We start from the raw sequence: 22,445 nt of genomic DNA on the forward strand, positions 1-22,445 counted from the left end.
CTAACAATTTCTTCCACAAACACAACACAGGTTTTCAATAAATATGCCTACCTCTGTTTTTGAAAAGTGTTTCTGTGTTACTGTCAATGGGGTTGCATGTTGGTGTTAATTAGAATACTTTTCGAAGCCGAAAACTTGTCCAAGGGGCCAGGATTTTCTAAGTTAACAACGCGATATTTAACCTAACTGTGTAAGTGCAGCATGTTTATCTATCAAATATTTCCTTTAGTATTTCAAACTATTTCGTCTGAAATTTGCGCTGTTATTTCCTTGCTGATTGTTTTGGTGCAATTGCTTAACCGTAACGTGGTGCCTCAAAAAAAAACTTTGCCAAATTTAAAATCTAAATTCTTGAACTTCTCTGTACACAAATGAAGCTTTGACAAATCAACTTTATATTAGGATTTCTCTGTTTATTAATTTTATTTACGTTATCATTAGCATACAGGGAAAGCAATCACAGGAAAGCTGCTCATTTGTAATTACGAAATCACTTTTGTGTTTTACTTTTTTACCCCTTTACAACCACCATGACCAAAACAACAATGATGATAATCATCACCACAGATAAGAAAAGACACTTGTTGAAAGACAGCTCCCAAAGGTTTTGCATAGATTTTTTAACTTCTGTTCAAATAAGAATATATTTATGTGAAAATATTTGTTAGATATCATAAAAACGTTTGAGAGATGTTTGAGAGAAACAGGTTGCACTTACCGACACAAGTCTTCTCATCCCTGTGAAGAAAAAATCCTCCAGGGCAAACACATATTGGTTTTCTGTTTCCATCAATTATGCACTTATAAGAACATCCTAGTTTATCCTAAAAATATGAGCCATAAGTTTTTGTCGGGCATTAAAAATTGTCAAAAAACAAAACAAACAAAAGAGCGAATTACTCTGTCACAGTGCAAGTTGACTTTTTCCTTTTCGTCCCCAACAATTCTGAAAGGTCCAAGCACAATATTCTTCACATTATTTTGAGCTTCGTTTTTGATGGATCGTTTGGCAGGTGCATCGTTTTCACAACCCTAAAAATATTCATTCATAAACAAGGTTTTTCTGTAAACGATGTAATGATTTCCTACAATGTTGCAGTTTTCATTCATTTTTTTCTGACAAATGTTCATTTTGCATGACACCCACAACTCCTGCTTTTCGTCCCGTCTATGAGACCAACTGAAACCGAGAAATGAAAACCCAAACACTCTTGGATCTGTCAGCTTGTAGATGATATTTCCATTTGAAGTAAGAGGATCTTCTACTGTACATCTGTAAAAAGAGAGAGCAAACTTGTGTGAATTGGTTAGATTGTAGACATTATTATCCTTATTAAGATGGTGTTCTGCCGCACAGGTATATTTTATACACAAAGTTAGCACCTTAATTTTTGGCATTTAAGCTTATCATAGTTTTTAAATTACCCGTTTTCAACAACAGGAAAAGTGAAAATAGATTCCTCTTCCGATGGCCTGACTTCACAGTACGTTCCCTTAAAAAAATGCTTGTTAAGACAGTGTTTTAACGTTTTGAGAACTATTGCAATATCGGAAAAAATTTGCCGCACTTGATTAACCAAAAATGTTACGTAGACACTCAAAACACTGATAGAATTAAAAAGCAAGCAGAGAGACACAACTGGGTTGCAATTGTTGCCAAGTATAGGCAAGAGGAATTGAATCAAGGGGATTGTTTCTCAGTGCATTCAATCTGTACACAAACTCCAACTGTCAGCCCCCAAAAAATAAATAATGTAAAATTGAAAGCAAGTAATGAAATTTAATTGCAAAATTTTTCAACACTCCAATGTGCCGCGGCACCACTGTTAAAAATCAATGTGTCAAGACCAGGGGTGGGGAACCTTTTTGTTTATAAAGGCCACCGAACGGTTTATCAATAGTCGTTTAGGCCGCATGGACTATTTCCCAGGACAATAACAGAGGTGTTCAAACTTTGTGACGTACAGAATGGCCGTTTTGCACATCCCTTGTAGAGTTGTAGCACTTACGGTCCAAGCTAAACATAATTCCTTACTACATTTCAATCTTAACTACATCATTCAGGATTTTTTTGAACCTAGAAACTCGCTTGTTTACAAATATCAATGATCTAAGAGCACCTTGTGACATCACAGACAAGTTTAAGACATTCGATTATGTGCAAACAATTGTTCTTTTGCAACACAAGTACGATTGTAGAATCTTGGGTTTTGGTAGTAGGCTACTATGGAAATCGCCATGTAAACCACCATGGGATCCGTTTGGCTCTAATTTGAAAACCGCTGCGCATGCGGCCTTTAGGCCGCAGGTTCCCCACCCCTGGTCAAGACAATGAAGATTCCTCATTCATAAAACAAAACGCACAAAGCAAATAAATTTCGAACCTGCAAAACCAAATCGGTTTCGATGTCAGAATTGATTTTTACACCAATGTAAACAGGCGATCGAACTGTTATTCTCGGTTCAATTTCCTTTGTCATAAAAGTGTCTCCTATATAACGAGTCATTTCCATGTCAAAATATGCCACAGATTTGCCCAAATCGACGAGAACGTGACTGTATAAAAATATTATACCTAATCAATGTATATTATTTACTTAGAAAAGACTGAGTCTGGATCTTACCTTAACAAAACCACTACGGGTTGGGAAAGCGAGACAACGTTGGTACGATTAAACGAACAGTGAAAGTCAATGATCGACGATTGGCTACTTCGTGTAATTATTTGTTTACTTGATTCATGAAGCAACAGTTTGTATGTGACCACAATCTCAGTGTCAGTCTCCTGCATTTCATTTTTCAATTATCATTAAAGGTCGATCGGACTATTACAGTTACAAACTAAAATCTATTTTACATTGATATTTGCTGAGCATTGGTCATGTCCACCAGTGAATTCCATTTCATATTTGTCAGAATCGTTGTTTTTTACTGCAAAACAATTTACATGAGGCTGCCTGTCGTCACGGACCATCTGTAGTCGGTATCCTGCCCCGGGAAAACGGTTTCTAACGTATTCTCCCGATAAGCTGAAATATAAAATGATTGTTTGAGTAAACCTTATTCTGTTTGGTTGTAATGGAAAACAAGCTTTTTTACATGCAGAAGATCTCAAAGCAACTGTTTTTCGACTTACCTTGCTACAACACCCATAGATGAACAATTTGAATTGAAGTCTACAAAACAAAGATGCATTTAAAACACAACGAACAAAACTGAGTAAGATTGACTGACGACCAATCAAAAAATCTCTAGTTGAATTTTTAACATACGATCCAAACCTAAAGTTGACTGATTTTGTTTTAAGTTTTATTTTTTCCATTGATTTAAATGCTTGATGGTTGAAAAATACAACCAGTTATTGTCAATTCAAGCTAGCTCCGCTGTTAGAAAATGTGATCTATTACTCAAATCGTTGTTTTGAACTACAGTTGCAAATGGGGACCGTCTTTTTGAATCGTTACCAAGTTCAAAAAACGGGCGTTGCGACATAACTTTACACATGGTTAAATGTCTGTTTTTTTCCAAAAACAAAAACTGGTTCAGCTCTATTTTCTGACCCTTACAAAGAAAACTGGCACCTGGGCTTATGTTGTTCTTTTCAATTCTTTCTATCCTGGCCATGAAACCTGAAGATAAATATTGTCCGTAGGAGGTCATAAACATCCGAAAACTTGACCCATACGTTTCAAACTGGAACTGGCTTCGGTTTCCAGAAGTTTTCAAGTTTGGTGAGGACGGATCATCGGAAACCACCTTAAATAATCAAACAGATAAAAATAATTCAAATCAGTTTAACAACAAAACCAGTGTTAAACCAGTTTATCGATGCAGTGTTTAACAAGAAACGCCAATCAAAACAAATTCAGTTATGAACGTTCACTACAAACCAGGGGTCACCAAACTACGGCCCGCGGGCCGGATCGGGCCTCGGAGTCGTTTTAATAATTTTACCTGATTCAACAGGATTACAATTTATAAGTATGACGTATAGGTATGACCAACAGGCGGTTTGTTACGGCACGGACAAGGGCGAAAAAATGCAATTGTGCGCGAACAATTGCCTTCTTTTGTTACTTGTGATAGAATAAGGAGCATTAGTTGGTAGATTATATTTTTTTACAATTCAACAGCAGCTCCATCTAATTAAAAATATGAAAGGCAAAAGCCAGTCCTATCAAAACTGCCTCGCAAGTTCCATTTCGGGAAAGAGTGCGTCCTAGGTTCGCGGGCCCTCGCGCGTGATTATTGAAATTATGCGGCCCGCTGTGAAAAAAGTTTGTCGACCCCTGTTATAAACGAACAAATACATACCCTTGTTGCAATCAATGATAGCAGTAAGACATGGTACACGTATTTTGTTGCGAAGGGCATACCGTACTACTGTACTGTACCGTACCAAATCCCAAAAACTACATCGTACCCTACTACTATGTAAGTACACAAAGTAATTGTTGTTTGAATGGTTAATTAGACTAGGGTTGCCATATTTTATGAAACACAATCCCTGACAAAATTTATCTCGGTTGCGTTAACCCAGTTTTTTTCAAACATTTTCGTTATTTTTTCTAAACGGTCCCTTTGCCATTATTTCGAGAGCGCGGTTCACAAGCCTGAATGTGTATTTCAGAAAAACGAAAGTTGATTGCAGGATTTTAGCTAGTTATGCAAAATTGCGCATAACAATGATTCAAATCTGACATCACAGACAAGACAAAAGCATTACAATTGTGCGCGAACAATTGCATTTTTGTTGGTTGTCATGCAATGAAGCCTATTGTTTAGCAATGGAGACGGCCGCTTCTCACTTTCACTTTGTTTTAAACTTATTCAGTTGCACAAACTGACGCCAAATATAAACATAGAATTACTTCCACCTTTTCGCGGTCCCCGCAAAATACCCTTAACGCCTTAAGGACCGCGGATCCCAGTTTGAAAACCGCTGCGTTAACGATTCAAACACTTCTATTCCGAAATAAATTTGGATTCCACACGGATGTCGACACGAGAAAACGTTAGATACGATGCTCTGATGCTTATCAATCAACTTTCTGTGTGGGCTTCCGTTTTTTTAAGTTTATTAGTCTAAGCTCACTACTCTTACTATCCTTGAAACAATAAGCAGATATATCAGGGTCTCTTCTAACCTTTACCACTCTAAAAACCATTCGGACAAATTTTACACAGAAAAAACCTAACAACGGGAGCCTTGCATAAAGACCTTTTTAAATATAAAATAAAATGCCACTGAAAAAACGTTTTTATATCTCACTACATTCGACTTATCGTTGTTAGTTTGTTCCTTGCATATTAGGTACACAGTTAAACCAAATGAAATTTCCCACGTTCCCACGTAGCATCGAATGATGTGTTTTCTCGAGATGCGGATTTTGTTTGTGTATTTAACGCATACTGTTAGACAATTAGTAACAAACAGGTACTGATTCGCGCGCGCGCGCACAATGCAAAACGAAACAGTTCGGGGTATTCACACCAGACAGCGACTTGCCGTGACGGCGGGATTTTCTCGGTTGAAGGGGCTGACGGCAAAGTTAACTCGGATTTAACTTTTTCGTCAGCCGCGATGAACTGCTGGGTGAAAAACTTGGTATTTGGCGGGTGTTCGACTTGTTTATGATACATTTCTGCTTGATTTAGGAATTTTTGTGTGTCAGTGGATTGTTTTGTTGTTATTTCCCAGGAAAATAAGAATGGAGTTAATGAAGTACTAATAGTATTGGTACAAATTGTCTTGTTTTAATTGTTTTTTTGGCTGTTTTTAGCAAATTAGTTTGAAATTGTCCGTTAATTTTTTTTAAACAGTTTGATATTGAATGCTGAATACAAACATACTAAAATTTTGTTACCAGTGGTTTAAATAACTTTTATATACAGCTTAATTGTTTGTTTAGTCTTGGGTGGTCAACTGGTCATTTTTAATGAAATGATTTTGTAATTATGAAACCACTACTTTGCAAAAAGAAAAGTACAAGAGAGGTGCTGCTGTTGAAATCTTACCAGGATGGAAATGTGTGTATAATGGGATTTCCAGGTTATTATACTTGAATAAAAATGTAGTTTCTGCTGATCAACTGTTTCATATGTGTCCAGAGTTCAAGACATGGATTTATGACATGTTTTTCAGACTATAGAAAGCAATTTCCCAATGAAAACCTCATCCAACATCGCACAGCAAAATGATGAAGTTACAAACTTAAAAAAATGCCACCAGCCAAAGAATACAAGTTTTTTCTCACATTTGACAACATCTAGCATCATTGTGATTGTGCAACAATGTGCAAGTTTGTGATAAAATTAAAATGTGCATGCATCTTTTTACATTTAAGCTTTTTTTGTATGTTGTTATATGATTGTTTTCTTTGCATTTCTGCAATCTTGTGTTTTCTAAATTGTGTTCATTTATGTTATTGCTATTATATTGCCAACATTCAAACATAAAGGGTCTGTAAAACAGGAACGTGTGTTTCAACAGCAATGACAGAAATAAACTAAATCCAATATTGCTGTTGCAACTGTTTTTGGAAACATTTTACAGTAGGAGGATGATCAACGTTATATTTTGTCACAAAATAAACTCAACGGAATTTTGTAGCAACTCTCTTAATACGCAGAAACACTCAATATGTCAAACACATTGAGCCAGTTTTCTTAGCAAAAAAAGTCGTTGACGTCAACCGCACTGTCGGTGTGAAGGGCCAACGTCGCGCCAAACGTTACGCCAACAACCGCCGGCGCTGACATCGCTAGCCGCAACCGTCAACCGCATCTTGTGTGCAGGGCCTTTACGTTTTATAGCAGGGGTCAGGGGCGGATCTAGAAATAAATTAAGGGGGGTGTCCAACAATTATTTGGGAAATTTCCTGATGCGATACTGACGTTATATAATACGGTTTGGGTATTCCCCTTTCTAAATAAACCTTGACGTCACTCATGCACCAAAAATGCTGCCGTCGCAAGGTATCACTTTTGTAATTACGAAGTGCCTAATGCATAACAGAGATTTGGGGTCGGGAAAAACTGTTTTACTATCATGGACGCACAAAGCTTGTGATGTTGCATTGTTTAAAAACTCAAAAACATAACCCATAGTTCCCGCCCTGATCATTTGCGTCTCTTTAAGTAAGAAGTTTAAACGACATTGCTTCAACTCTAACACAACACAAAATGTTTACTGATAAACGCGGACCGCAAAAAGTGGAACTTTTTTGTACTTAACCTGAATTTGCTGTTTAGTCGTTTCCACGTTTTAAGACCTGAATAATATTACCCCGATGCAGCTTTGAAATCGCTCTGTTCTGATGTTTATTGCAAAAATTCAACGCGTTTGTACCACAATACGCCTCACGCGGTATACTTAATTTACATGTCAAATGGCAAGTAGTTAATTGTTTCGTTGCCAATTTCGTTTTGTGGGTTAAAACGACGCGTTAAGCGGCAGAGTGCTTTATCCAGAATTGCAAACAGGTCCACACCAGAAAGTACAAATCTCTAACATAACTCGCAACTTTGGCATGCCAATTACGCCTCTTGGCTCTACTATCTAGCTTACTCAGCAAAACTGCTGTTGCAAGATAAACGTGACTGTCAGGTAATCAAAATACATTACTTGCTTTAAAAAAAACCTCTCAAGGACGTCTTTTTGAAACGATGGTTAACCTTTTAAGTTGTGCAACGTTACGAATACAATAAAGTTACCATGCAAAGCATTAGCAAGGTACCAATTACATGTACCTTAAGGACATGGTTCGATTTACATCGTTCGAATATTTGTGACAAACAATTAGGTGTTTGGTAGGTCAAAAACAATTTAGCATTAACTGTTTCAAACAGTTTAGCCAGATATAACATTGTTTATGTGCGAAAACAATTTTATACATTACATTTAGTGCAGTCAGCTCTTTTGACATCTGTGTCTTTGACAGATAATTACTTTTGTATTGTTAGCGCAACAAACCGTTCATTTTAACCCTTGTTACGTCACAATAGACTATTAGATAAGCCAATACAAAACGATGAAGGCGCACGACTTTGATATAATGACTGTAATCATGCAGCGTAAACGAAACGTTTGGCCTATTTAATTTACGCACATCATTTTCAAAATGGGAGGTCGGCAAATTTTACCAATTTTCTGAGGGGGCTGTCAAAACACCAAACACCCCCGTCTAGATCCGCCCATGGCAGGGGTGTCAAACTTGTGGGGTCCGGGGGCCACATTGCAGTTTGGAAATTATGCCGAGGACCGCATGTGATTTTTAATCTAGTTTTATACACTTTAACAAACTTTTCGCTACGACAGCCGCATTGCAGATCCTTGTTTCACCAACATCCGCCAATTACCTGCTGGTTTTTGTTTTAAAATTACAGATGTAAAGAAATAGGTTTATACTAGTGATGCACCGAACCCGCCTAAAAAGGTTCGGGCTGAAACCGAATATTCGTCCTTGAGGCCGAATAATTTCGGCCGAATCAGGCCGAACCTAAAATCCCCATTCTTATGGATGTTTTCAACTGAAACTTTTGTTGTTGATGCGAGTGACCTCAATTATGACAAACCAAAATAACTTTTACAATACGTAAGCTTTGCTAAACTTGTAATATTTTGCAGACAACGTGGCTCGTAATTTATAAATATAACAAATAGTTAATTTATGATGTTTCGTATGGGCGAAAATGAAATTCAAGGCTTTGATTCCATGCAGCAAAAAAGTTCGGTTTCGGCCGAATTTTCAAAAAAATTCGGGCCGAAACCGAAACATTGGAAAACAACGGATACGTCCGAAATGTTTCGGCCAACCGAAACTTCGGTGCATCACTAGTTTATACCATATATACATACCATCTATTGACGCCCCAAAAGCTTAGATTAATTTCCAACTTGATGCACAGATTGAACTGCACAGTGTGAATAATGGTTTTAACTGTTTATTACACCATAATCTATATGGTGACGCTGTGTGTACCACTGATCTCTATAAACACTGGGTTGCGCTACTCCGTTGAACGGTTGGGTGATTTTTGAAGCAAATGGGGTTGTTCAGCCGAATCAAAAATTCCGCAAGATGGCAGCACCTTCCGGTCATACAATCCGTTGGTTTATGCTGGAGACAATAGAGCAGGAACTTGGCCGAACGGTCTGGCGCGCCTGACCCATATACAGACTTAAAAAAAACCTGATCGGAATTCGTCCCCGGGAGAGTCCTGGGTTCGAACCCCGTGAAAAAAAAATGCTGGAGACAATAGCAAAAATCATTCATCGGCAAGCTTCGCACGTGTTTGGGGTGAATTTTTGTGGTGCAAATGTATGTTACGAATAAATGGACTATTATTCTTGTTATCTAAGATAAGTTTGTATAAACTGCAGGTTCAATTTCAGCTAAAATTCAGTGAATTCTTCCCTCAAACCACCGTAGATGAAGCATCATGTAATTATTTCTGTTGCATGTGCGTAATTTTAAACTATTCCTTTATGGAAACTTGTACTGTAACAGTATTATTGGAATGTCATTATAGTTGTATCTTATGTACAGGTTGTAAGTGTAGGAACACAGTACAACTTTTTCTTGACAAGAAGTTGCTTTCACAAAAAAGTGACATAAAATTGCAATTAACAGAGAAACTGTATTAGATACATTTTAGAGGCCACACTTAAGTTCTTTAATCATAAAAAAAGGCTCCAGCAAACCACGCAAGGGGTTCACTTTAGACCCCAAGATCTCGCGAACCAAACGAAGCTGAACAGAAAAATTTTAACACAATACTTTTCAAAGCATTAACAAACCATCAATGGCACTTGTTTGAAAAAATATTTGGTGCATGTTTGGCTGCTGTTGTGATCAAGTAGTAACGTGGACAGAGAAAAATACGTGGATTACCGGAATAATTGTATTTCGTTTCATGGACTCCTTAATTCATCTTCTCGGACCCCTTGGGGGTTCATGGACCCCAGGTTAAGAACCCCTGGCATAAACGCAGTTGTAGCTAACTTCTAAAAACTTCCTCCGTTGGTACATTAATTTCATGGTATGGAAAAATATTTTTTTCTTAAATTCCTGACTTTTAAGCACACATTTCTCCCTGACGCAGATTTAAACACTAAATTCCTTGACATGTCAGGGAAGATCCTGACGTATGGCAACCCTAAATTAGAGATCTTTTCCAGTTGTGAAGAATATTGCAGTTTTAATACTTACTAAAACTTGCATTGAAAAATCATTTAAAAGCAGATGGTCAGATAAAAAAATGTTGATGACGTCAGTGCAGTGCATTATATTATTCTCGTACGACGTTCGTTGCGTACCGTACCGCACTCTTAGTTGCTCCTTAGTTGCTAGTCCTACTCCCCAGACAAAAGCCAGTCGGTCGATCAAAGACCTGTTGGCTTATTAAAAGGCTTAAACAGTCAAATAAAAAATTTCCAGACGAGTACCTAGATATACCACGAAAATAAAAAGCGCTAGTAAAAATGAAATACTCACGTATACGTAATCTTCAGATTCAAGGTCAAAGCTTTCGAAGGTGAACAAAAATGAACCAGATTCATTGGCATTGAATTCCCAGATGCAAACAAACTTGTAGGGGTAATTGTCAGGATAGTTTGGTGAAGTGATCGTGATAGGAAGACTAGATATTGGTGTTATCCCACACAGACTTGGAACCACTAAATCACAATACGTACAGGTTTCCCACTCGCATGCCATCAATTACATCACCCGTCTAAATCTTTTAGGTGATGTGCAGTTTTTTGACTTTGGGCAAAATTTGAACTTAACGTTTCGAAGTTATTAAGGTCTCAGTATCTAACAGCACCAACGCAACGTTTTTTAAGATATATTTGTGATAGGTTTACATAAGCCAATATTCAGTAAGATTCACATTATTTTAATGTGGTTAACTCAGCAAAAAGTGTTGTTTGTTACAACTGTCCTTTTGCATTCGAACTCTTAGCAGAAAATTGTTGAAGTTAAATATATGTCAGCAATACTAAAGTTTGATTTGGGACGAAATTTCCTGCCTGCAATAGCCACTACGAAAATAGTTTCGTCGGATTATCTAGCTTTGGTATGTGCGGAGTTAATTTGATGCTCAAACATTTGGGTTATTTTGTTGATCGTGATGAAAAGGCAGGAGTTCAGTGTTTTTTTAAGGTGTTTTGGGGGACCGAAACGGTCCCAAAATTTGGATTTGGCTATTTTTTGGTATTTAAATGAAACACTTGCGGTCTCTTAAAACTACTTAGCGGTCACCCAAACCAAACCTTAAAAAAAAAACTGCAGGACTAAGGAAAACCATAATTTTACATTGTCTCTATTTATAGGGTCGAAAAGGTTGTTACATCTTAGACAAGATATAATGTCCAAACAATCGCTTTCTTTTGTCAAAACTATTGCACATCGCTATACAAATCCTTATTTCAATGTCTGCTGTATCAAATTATTTGCCCAACCGTGCTGTCGAGATTACTCGGGTGCTGTCAAGATATTTAAGCTAATGGACGAGTCATATTGCGTATCTCACAGTTTAGTTAATTTGAAATCACCCCCCTTAAATGTAAAATCGCCCCACAACTCCAAAAATTTTCACAATCGCACCCTCGGTAAAGCACCCTGTTCTAATAAACGTCCTTACCGCCTTCAACGAAGATTTGAACTTCCTGAGTAGTTTCGTTGGTCTTGCAGTCGAAAAATATACTTGTAGAGTTGTAAGTCACCACAGGACCAGTCGAAGAACCATTACCTCGTAGTATTCCAATATATTGACCGTTTGTGTTATTTCCTGCGTATGCCTGGTCGGAGAATACAAGTATTAAACAAAGCTAAACAACGTGCAACAGTTTGTTGCATGAGCGGATAGGTTCTAACACTTTACACAACTCTGTCTCCAGGTTTAGCAAATATGTTGATGCAATTTTGCGTTGAGGGGTCGGCAACCTTTTAAGCGATGCGTGACAATTTACTTGTTATCTTCTCGCGTGCCAACATTTTTCTAGATGATAGACGTTTGTGCCAGCTGATATCGACAATAAGGAGAGTGTTTTGTGCATCTAGGCTACTTCACTATGAACACGCAAATCAGTTGGCGTGCCATGAACAAATGCTTGAGTGCTAACCTTAGCACGCGTGCCAGGAGTTGACGACCCTTGTTCTAACATTTACACTCTGTCTACAGATTTAGTTTGAACTACCTACCTCTTGCAAATGTGTAGATGCAATTTTGCGCTGACCGGCAGATGCGTTTCAACTGACCTTATGTTGCATAAGTGTGCTGTGGCCAGAGCCACCATAAGTCATTGGTACATCATAGAAACTGTTATTTGTAAGCTTGGTGCGTAAGTGTATTGTGTAGCGTAGGAGATGACCATAAGTTCGGTTAAAGATCAACTGCCGTTGTCTAACATGTTTCTTCGGGTGACGGCTTTGCTGGTGTAGTATTTAAATGAACAGATATCTAACTATGTTTAGCGACGACTGTAAACAATGAAAGAGACGTACAAATATAGTTTAAAAAATAGAGTACAGCCTCGCAGGTTGTTTTTTAAGGTTTGGTTTCGGTGACCGCTAACTAGTTTTAAGAGACCGCAAGTGTTTCATTTAAATACCAAAAAATAGCCATATTTGCGTAAACGAATTATTTATTAGGCTACTGGCAGTGCACAATCACAGAACAAATTTTTCAGGTTCTATCTCATGCAACAAAACAGATTCGCAATCCCGTTCCCATCCGCCAGCTTCCATTTCTTTGTTGTTAGCAGATTCCAACGCCTTCAATGCTCGCACTGTCACTGTTCGTCGGTCCTTTGCTTTTTGCCACTTCTCAGCTATCTTTTGTGCATCCTCGTTAGTGCGGACCGTTCATCGAAATGTTGATTAGAGCATTCAGGGTGATATCTAATAGCCTATTTCGTTGCTTGGTTTTAACACGACATAGAGTCGAAAATCCTCGCTCTGGCCAGGCGGTTGCTAGAGGAATTGACAATGCAATGCAGCAAAGTCGATGCAGCTCTGGAAACATTTGCTGGAATACGTTGTCTCGAGCAATTTTGCTGCAGACATCACCGGGATCTTGGCAGAACTCAAATTCTGGCATTGTCATTCTATCTTTCAACGTTTAATAGTCATTTAGTACTTTCAAGGTTTGTTCAGCAGGAACAATGTCAAATCTTCTGATAAGCAGCGAGAGATCATCATTCCCATAAAGCTGGCGCTGAGGGGTATCAAGAGAAATCTCATTAGCATCAAAGATTCGAAAAGCAGAGAGTACCTCAGGCTCAGGGAAACGTTCTTCGAGATTACAGAGCAGTGCCTCACAGTATGTTTCTGTGGTGAATCGCAGCAGTTTAAAATCATCTTCAAGAAGTGTATTTTGAGATCTTGGTAAAATTTTTGAAATCTTCTCCCAGTCAAGTTTTAGGCTGTTTAAAACCTGATCTGAATTGGCAATGCTCCTAATCTCTTTTTTGCATATTGAAAGTGCCGACTGCATGTGAGAAAAGTGAAAACTACCTTTTTGAAACAACAATGATAACTTGTTGAGATGGACCAAAGCAGCATTCAGCAAGTAAAGGGAGAAAAGAAAGCGTTTGGAGCAAATTAAATGAAGAATACCAACTGCTGTGCAATCTTTCTTCTCGGTAGCAAAATATTGGAGCGTAGCGTGTACAGCAGGCAGTTCTGCTTTCATTGCGATTACAGCCTGACCATGAGATAGCCAGCGAGTACGGCAGGCTTTAACTAATTTTCGCGCAGACGAATCAAAATCAACAGTTTGCGTTTCTTGTAGTTTTGCGGTCTTGAGCGGCGAAATTGAAAAGTACTTCCACGTCTGGACTAAGCCACGTTCGCAATCCTGGATGTGTTGTAGCTCCTTTACCGTGTCCGTACATGCCAAGGCTAAGCGATGCGCATGGCAGTGCACTGTGTAGGTAATCGGATTTTGTGCAGTCAATTTCTGTGAGAGGGAATTTCGGCGGCCTGTCATTGCAGCAGCTCCATCGCATTCAATAGCGACATGTTTACCCACATCAAGACTGTAGTCAGCAGCGACCTCTTTCCAGAGTCGGAATAGGTTGGCAGCAGTTGCCCCGCGAGCGTCTATCCGATGGATATCCAATAATGCAGTTGCCTGGCGTCCTTTTTTATTGACGTACTGAACAAATGTAATATATTGCTGCAAAGTAGCAATATCGGTTGTCTCGTCGACCATGGTAGCCCAGCATAGGCTTTGCTTGACATCAGCAACGATGCGATCAGTCAGATGGTCGGAGATGAGCAAAATAAACTCCGTCACTGCTGTTGAACTGGTATGTCGCAGGTCACGAAGCCGGTCATTGTGACCAATGCGGTCAACCAGTGTTTGCAAGGAAGCAACCTTTCGATTCGCTACTTCCTCTTTCAGTACCCATTAAATTAGGTGTACTCTCTCAGCCACTGTTTTGGTTTTATTTAATACACGATCTTGATACTTTGTGTGAAATAGCGAGACACGTTGGTTCTGTTCCAGTTTAACTGCTTGCTGGTGTTGCTCCGAGCTCAGATGCATATCCAGACGAGAGGGGCGCTGAGGTCTGGCGGGTACGCTGGTGTAAACATCAGCAAACTTGCCTCGGCCAGTGATAGCTACTGGATGCTTAGAGCAAAGCAAACATATTATGCCTCCGTCAGCATGGAGGGTGAACACGTTCATTCGTAGAGTATCATCAAAACCTTTCAGTTTAATCCACGATTGAAATATCTTGTTGACTGGTGAAGCTGGAACAGTCGTCGACGATGCAACAGGAAGAGTCGACTGCTCTTGAACATTTTCAGCAGAATTGCGGTCATTCAGTAAAACACAATCAGAACTTGTGGTGCTGTTGGCAGATGCGGTTTCGGGGGTTAGAGCAGCAGTACGTGTTTTCGGTTTACCAGAAAAGAACTGCTTTATACTTTAGGTTTATCAGAGGATAAGCGTTTACGCTGCGACATTTTCACCTGAAATAACTCACAAAAACTTAAAATTTTTAAGTTAAAAAATAGAAAGAGTATTTAAGAAATAGCCTATTCTAAATTTTATCGCAAAAACAATCTTTCTATCTCAAAAATGCTCAAGATAGCGACTGTCACGTCTTCCTTTTCTTTTACCAGGAAAGAGATCGCTGATCAATTAACGACCGAATAGTTCTACTTCTGGGATCGCTGATCAAAATCTTCAGAGAACTGGCAAAAAGGGCGATGTAATCTACAATAGCACTTGCAAATAACGCATTAAAACTTGATAGCAACTGTCAGCACTTCAACGTATTTCTTAATTTCTGGCCTTCCTCTCTTTTACACTCAAAATATGCCGCCTTATATAATGCCAAAAATATTCTCCCACCTACGAGAAGCTTCGGTTAAGTTACGTCACAAACAATTGTTAAAACTAAACGTCAGGTTGAGTAAATACGTTTATGACATCATAAGCTTCATAATATTCAGTTTAAGTCAGAGAAGAGTCCAGAAGGAATAGAATTAACTCGAATCTAGGTTTCGCAAGAAAAGCAATTATTACGTTATTTCTGATTTCAAAGGTTACTTTAGGACAAACATTAATCTCTAAAGATGCGGTACAAACCTAGGCATTTAAACAACATACAATCAACGCAACATAAAATGAATTATTCGACAAGGCACAGCTTAAATGATTGTGACAGCGACCAAACAGCCTGCCCAACACGGCCGCCAAACAAGTTTGCTGCACAATCAAACAAAGTGTGCTTGTTGGCTTCTGCTTGTTAAGTTTCCACACGTAAAAACTGATCATTATGCGCCATAAATCAGAAATAAACATTGACGAGTATCGAAGGTGCACTTCTTTTGTGAATAACTCTTTGATTCAGCTGTTAGCTGTACCTCCACTTATTCTTTTTTCCGGACGTGAACTATTGATCGTAGGCTATATTCGTATTACCGACAAGACATAGCGAGAAACAACCATTACTTTTCTACTGTAGTTGCAAGTCAAAATTTTGGGAAACCGCTGGAGAAATTTGACACCTTAAAAACACCTTAAAAAACACTGCAGCCTCGCAGAAATGGTTTGAAAGAGTATAGAGTATAGTACAGTCTTGTAGTCGGCCTGGCAAAGCCGAGTGAGAGTAAAGTACAATGTCTGGTGTTACCGAATTATTTCGGCAGGCCTGATAAATCCATATTATACATCAAGCCTGCTTACTTAATTTTTAACCGGTCCAGAACCCTGCAATAACGGCTAACCACTAAAGCCAATTACTACCCTGCACAGGTTTAGCTCATGGGCGCGGACTTATTTTTAAAACAATGTTAAAGCAACGTACGTTACACCGGGCACGAGGCAAGCCACCACCAATACCAACACTAACACCACTATGTTACACGGCGCCTAGAGCAAAGCCATATCGTCGACCAGCGACGCCCTATTTAAGGCATGCGGAACAGGAAGGCACAGTCCGGCGCAATCAACGCTTTACAAAACCTATCACCCCGAAGGGGAAGCAGCGAAGGTGCCACATTACAAACATAACTTTGCTGCCACAACAAAAAGAATGAAAACAATAAGTGACGGTGACAAAACCAACAAGCAAATAAATTTTGCTACACTGGCAAAAAGTGTTTTACGACGGGAGTGGGTAAATATTGGTAACTTTTAGTAGTCTACCCATTCCTGGAAGATGATTTGTCAGAAAGCTGTTATACTGTAGTCGGGCTTATCTACAGATGTTTTAATGTCTTTATAGAGCAGTGGTTCTCAAACTTTTTTGACCGCGACCCAAATCTGAGTTTTGTGAACACTTCACGACCCAAGCCTCAAACATCAAAAAATATAACAAGACGGACTGCAATTTCGAGGCCACGTCGTCGCCTCGTAGGAGTCTGCTCATGTCAAAAATAACTGCAGGCTTAACGAGCTCGATTCGACAACACTATACATAACACAACACACATTGTGGCTTTGCAACACCATGATCATTGATAAAAGTGAAACCTAAATCTACAAATGTTTCCTTGTACGAATACTTACTCATCCGTTTAATTTCGCATGATTAACTTTTATTTCCCGTGCTATGACGTTACAATCGGCGTAAAAGTAAAATTGGAAGGCTATTGTCAGCATGTTGCAATAATTGGTTCATTTTACTGTACAACGTGGTCGAGTGAGGCGACTTTACTACTACATAAAGTAAATTCGTTTGTGTTTACTTAATGCAGTAATATTTCGTTTGGGCAGAATTAAACCACCATAGCGCGACCCATTTTTGACCCTGCGCGACCCACGTTTGGGTCGCGACCCATACTTTGAGAACCACTGGTATAGAGTCTCAAGAATCTGAGCATTATTACGAAGCAAGTGGCAGTTACTTGTGTTATTATTTAAAGATTGTTTAGCGTTTATGGCTATTTGTTTATGAACCTTATGTATATAAATTCCCAACTGGTTTAAATGAGTACACAGCATTGGCTACAAAAGAATAGTTCTTCGTGAATCAAAGTGCACTACGTTATATATCTTTTAAGATACATAACTGCACAGAAAGTTCGTTTGCTTTAATTTTATATGTTTTCCTTCCGTTGTGGCATATTAATCGTTTGCAAAATTTTGGTTTAAGATTGTGTTAATTCGGCATGCAACATTGCGTTACGTATATGTGCAAGATTAGGTTTGGTTAACTACACATGTAATTGAATCTTTAAAACCGACGCCAGTTTTATACCTTGTCGCAGTATTAACATTTATTTAATTTTTTTATGGTTGGTTTTTGTACCAAAGCTCAGCTTGTGACGTCATGGGCCTCAATGTTTTTTTACTTTACTATATTCCTTAATTTTCGTTTTGGAACGTTATGTCCAGAATAATTATTGTTTACAAATTAAAAGCTTTTTTGCCAAATTCTAGTGTTTTTTTAATGTGTATCCTTGTTTTGTTTTTCGTGTGAAGTATAGTTGTTGCAAAACATTTAATAACGTCACTTTAAATCTTAGAGTTTATGTTGAATAAATAATTCTAACGCAGCTGGGATTGGATTTCAATCGATTAAACCTATAATCGCACAACATAAAGAACCGAAGCGGTACAATCCGCAACTGCAGCTCGAAGTGACTGTTGCTTTGTTCATTTTAAGCTATGAAGGAATTTACATACTCTTTGTTAATGTTTACCTTGCAGTAGTCGTTTTCAGCGAGTCGTCCAATGCCGATGTCACCAAAAACACCTGCAGCATTTTGTCCAATGTAGTGAAAGCTCCACTGCCATGTATCGCATTGAGTCCTTATGTAGTCGTTTGCATGCCCGTTATCTATACGAGTAGTCGCTACACACGCCATTGTGCCTAGAACAAAAATAGCGTTTTTGTATTTCTTCCATATGATATTTCTGCTAAAACAGTGGTTCCCAACCTTGTTTGTTACATTCCTCCCTTCGCCCATTTTTGAACTATTCATTCCTCCCCATAAGAAGAAAAACAAATATAACATAAAACATTATAGCAATTTGAAATAGACCTTATAATTAGGGATGTCCATTCAGAATCCTTTACCAAATGTTAACCGGGTCCAAATTATAATGGACATAATAATGTACAGACAAAAATATTCTGTAACATTTCCAATGTACTTTTTTTGGCAGTTTTTATGAAATTCCTCCCCTGAACTCATAAAATTCCTCCCTGGGGAGGAATTCCCCTCCGGTTGGGAACCACTGTGCTAAAAGGTGGAATGGTGGTAAGAACCTGAGCCTCTATTGGAAAATCCAAACCTTCAGTTAGTATTTTTGCACAAAATTATTTCCACAGACAAGTTGTTCTAAAAACATGTCTTTTGGGGTCATCCCTAGCACTTTCTTTATTTTAGGAAAAAAAGATAATAACGACTGGGAAAAGAGATTTCCCATCGAAACGTTTTCTAATGATTTTACAAATCATAGAGGAAAAAGTCATTGTTTATACCTACGATAAAATTGGTCGCAAGTCAAAGATAAGGATATTTTTTTAGAAAAATGGAAAATCATGACGTCTTTTAACAAAATGACAAATCTTTTAACAAAATAGTTTGTCAATTCTGTATCGACTCTTATAACGCAACTTTGAAATTCTTATGATAAACAAAATGTTTCTTACCTTTACTGAGCCAGGCAAACATTAAGAGAAGAAAAAGTGTCCATTTAATTGTCCCCATGATACTATAACTTACAGTTCGATGTTTCAACAAGAACGCAACTGGTTTGATAATAATTAAATGCGTTGTACTGTACATACAGTTGTACGCACAAATTGACAAAACGGTTAGCAGGATACAATTGCAAGAGCTATGGGACGGATGTCGTTGAATCCATAACGCATTTTTCCGCCTCGATTGCTATTGTAACTGCCAGGTATGTTTGTTCTTTACCTCGTGCATTATGGTATGTATTTATAACACAATGCTGCCTAGGCATGTGTATCTACATGCACGTTCGTAATGTTATGGTATGGTATATTGCAATATAGTGTATGTAACGTTACATTCAGCAGTTGTGGCACAAGCCAGACTTGCTGGATAATGTATGCACTTGCTTCCAGGTATCTGTTTTCTTTCCTTTTCAATCCGCAATATAAACTATCCTTCCATATGTTAACTAAATATGGTGATGTTCGATAATTTGCGACAAGCTATTTCAAAACTCCACTTTTCGAAAAGTGAAATTTTTGAATTCTAAATGCTATACGGATGGAAACTTTTTGAATTGGCAAAGTTATCAGCAGAGGCACGATGTTATCTACGTAACATTGGGATGATCTGACGCTTTTGCTGTGGCGCCATATTTCTCCTTTTCTGCACACACAACCGTTAACGACATGCAAACTTTCTTCGCTGCACATTGTGACTGTTATATACTGCATGTACAAAACAACTTTGGTCATTTTAATGCACGGTAAGTTTATAATTGTTGCATTACTTAAGATTTTCGGCAATGCGCCAATAATTGCCAAAAACATAATTGGCACGTAAGGAAATGACGAATGATCACGTGGCACGCATCGACGCATGCATTGGCATTGTGATGATGGGAATTATATAAAGTACACAGCGGCATGTTGCAGTTATTATACATTTAATTACATCGGATTCGAGCGGTACTTTTTTCAATTTTCTTCCCTTTTCTTGTCAACATTTTGGAAAAGCTTGTTGAGCAGGACAACAACGTATCTGTTTCATTCGTAAAATATAAAACATACTCAAAAAGAGCGGCATACAGTCAGCGTCAGTGCAATCTTGTATTTACGAACCAGATATATCAATTGCGCCTGGAAAACATTTCACGGGGAGCGTTCTAAATTATCGGTCGCTTTTACACCAGTGAACTATGTTTGACTACGTTTGTGCCAGTCTTTTGCTACACACGCTTGTCATCACGGTCATAGGCGCCGAGTAGGCGGTGGCGGGGTGGCGCCGCCACCTTGGGTTTTTAAAGCACGGTGGCGGCCACCGTGGATACTTTGGTTTGTTTGTAGCGGTAACGTACGAAATATAGTCAAATCTGAAGAAAAGTGGGAATAATTTTGCTTTTAAACAAACGTGCTTGCGATACAGACACAAAACGGCATATGTCCGCAAATGAATGACAGTTTACGCAAAGCAGCAATTTTTTTATTTGCAGCAAAAACGATAGCGCAAGCAACCTGACAAAAAGTGCAGAATTGCCTCCGCTCACTCAAAACTACAGGTCTCCTCACTGAAGAGTATTCGGTCACTATCTCCAAATGCGAACTACGGCGGCCAGAACACCCAAGCACTCTCCATGCATGGCCTGCCAAAGATCCATAATGGAAAACACCACTGCGATCTGTTCAGTATTCTGTCGGCAACTTGGTTTGTTATTCTGCCGGCAGCTTCAACTATGAATGTACCAAATAAATTTTGCCCATTCTATCGTCGCAAACATGTTTACATAGTAATAGATTGTTTTGATTTTAGGATCGAGTTTATGCAGGAAAGATGCAACAAGCTCCGATGTGACTAAACCCCAGTCGGTGGCAACTCAAAAGAAATGTGACACCACAGCAGTGGCGTAGGAGCATATGCTGCCGCCCCTGGCTTTCGTTGAAAATGCCGCCCTAAGTAGGAGACAGGGCTGTAACAATTTAGTGACAACTCGCTGCCTGTCACTGACAGGCTGTCCCAGATTTGTGACAGGGTGTCCGTGTCAATATTTTTTTGGCAAAAAGGGCAGTGAAAGTTTGAGCGAAACTTTGTATTGTTGGGTAGAGCTACTAACACCATAACGCAAATGACAACCTCGGGAGATTAGGGGGCGTAAAGAGCTGAATTTTTTATTTAGCGGCTATAAATGGGTTTTGGGTTGAGAAATAAGTTTTTAAAATTTTTACATTAGTAATTAATTTTTTGGGTTAGTGTTATTGAATTTTAAGTACCCCGACCCTAATAGCCCTAACCGTGAGACACCGCTAGAAACTAACCAAAATATCCATGGTGGCCGCCACCGTGTTTTACAAACCCAAGGTGGCGACGCCACCCCGCCACCGTCTACTTGGCGCCTATGATCATAAACATGTTAAAAAAACTCCCTTTTAAAACCTATAGGTTTATTTTGATGTGATTTTCTGCAAAAACAAACAACATTTTCGGAATCAAATTTTCAGGCACAAACTACAACATCTAATTGCTTGAAGCTATTCGGCCTGTTAAATTACATGGGATCTTGTTTTCTTTGAAGGTTACTTGGCATGTGTAAGTAACCCTACGGAAGGATCTGAACATACTGATGTTGTTATTCCTGGAAGTTGCGATACATGGCAGTGGAGTTTCAACTACAATAGAGCTGGTATAACTGGTGTTTACGCCCAATTTTCTTTTTCCGGTCTTGCCGCAAACGACTACTGCAAGTTAAACCTTTTCCTCTTTCTGTTGAGATAAAACGAAAAAATGTTTTTATGTCACCAGTAAAGAAACTTTTTGCAACCCAAATTGCAACCCAGTTTAAGTTAAATGCGGTTGACTTCAAAATAATTAGCTTCAAGGATGGCTGTACCTTGTGGAACAGTACGTTAGTGTAGTATGGTACGCAGCAAAATTCATTTAATAGGACGACGAAGTACGTCCTCCATTAGAGCGTACCAACCTACCAAAAGCGTAACAAACGTTGATTAAAGGGTCACTTTTAGATCGTTTTCTGTTTTTGCGAAAAAGGCTCTAGGACCCGAGGCCTGTTCCATAAAAATCGCAAAATTTTCACCAGTTTTCAATTTGAAAATATTCAACATTGTGCGGTTAGCCGGTTACCAGCATGGCAAATGAAAGTGTAATTCACCGTCTCACATTTCGGCAAGTTTCAGACTGCTGTGACTAGTTGTTAGGTGATATTTTGCTGACAAGATTTTCAATTTTTGGAAAACAATGTTAACTTGACTGTTCTGAGGTGTGGTTGCAAATGAA

The 22,445-nt window shown here is 38.6% G+C and overlaps 1 protein-coding gene across 1 annotated transcript; it reads right to left on the minus strand.

Annotated features, from left to right (window-relative positions):
- Nucleotides 1-430: 430 nt before the first annotated feature.
- Nucleotides 431-19,184, minus strand: LOC145218659 (scavenger receptor cysteine-rich domain-containing protein DMBT1-like). The gene is made up of 14 exons (XM_080086063.1): nt 19,130-19,184; nt 18,174-18,343; nt 11,650-11,806; nt 10,500-10,681; nt 3,582-3,756; nt 3,137-3,176; nt 2,858-3,029; nt 2,625-2,785; nt 2,385-2,556; nt 1,426-1,493; nt 1,090-1,273; nt 901-1,032; nt 719-824; nt 431-627 (listed from the first exon to the last, which is right to left on the minus strand). The coding sequence occupies exons 1-14, from the start codon at nt 19,149-19,151 to the stop codon at nt 512-514; spliced, it is 1,857 nt and encodes a 618-aa protein (XP_079942189.1). The 5' UTR covers nt 19,152-19,184; the 3' UTR covers nt 431-511.
- Nucleotides 19,185-22,445: the final 3,261 nt, after the last annotated feature.

This window comes from Phallusia mammillata, chromosome 3 (genome assembly GCF_965637545.1).
Source record: "Phallusia mammillata chromosome 3, kaPhaMamm4.hap1.1, whole genome shotgun sequence".
NCBI lineage: Eukaryota > Metazoa > Chordata > Ascidiacea > Phlebobranchia > Ascidiidae > Phallusia > Phallusia mammillata.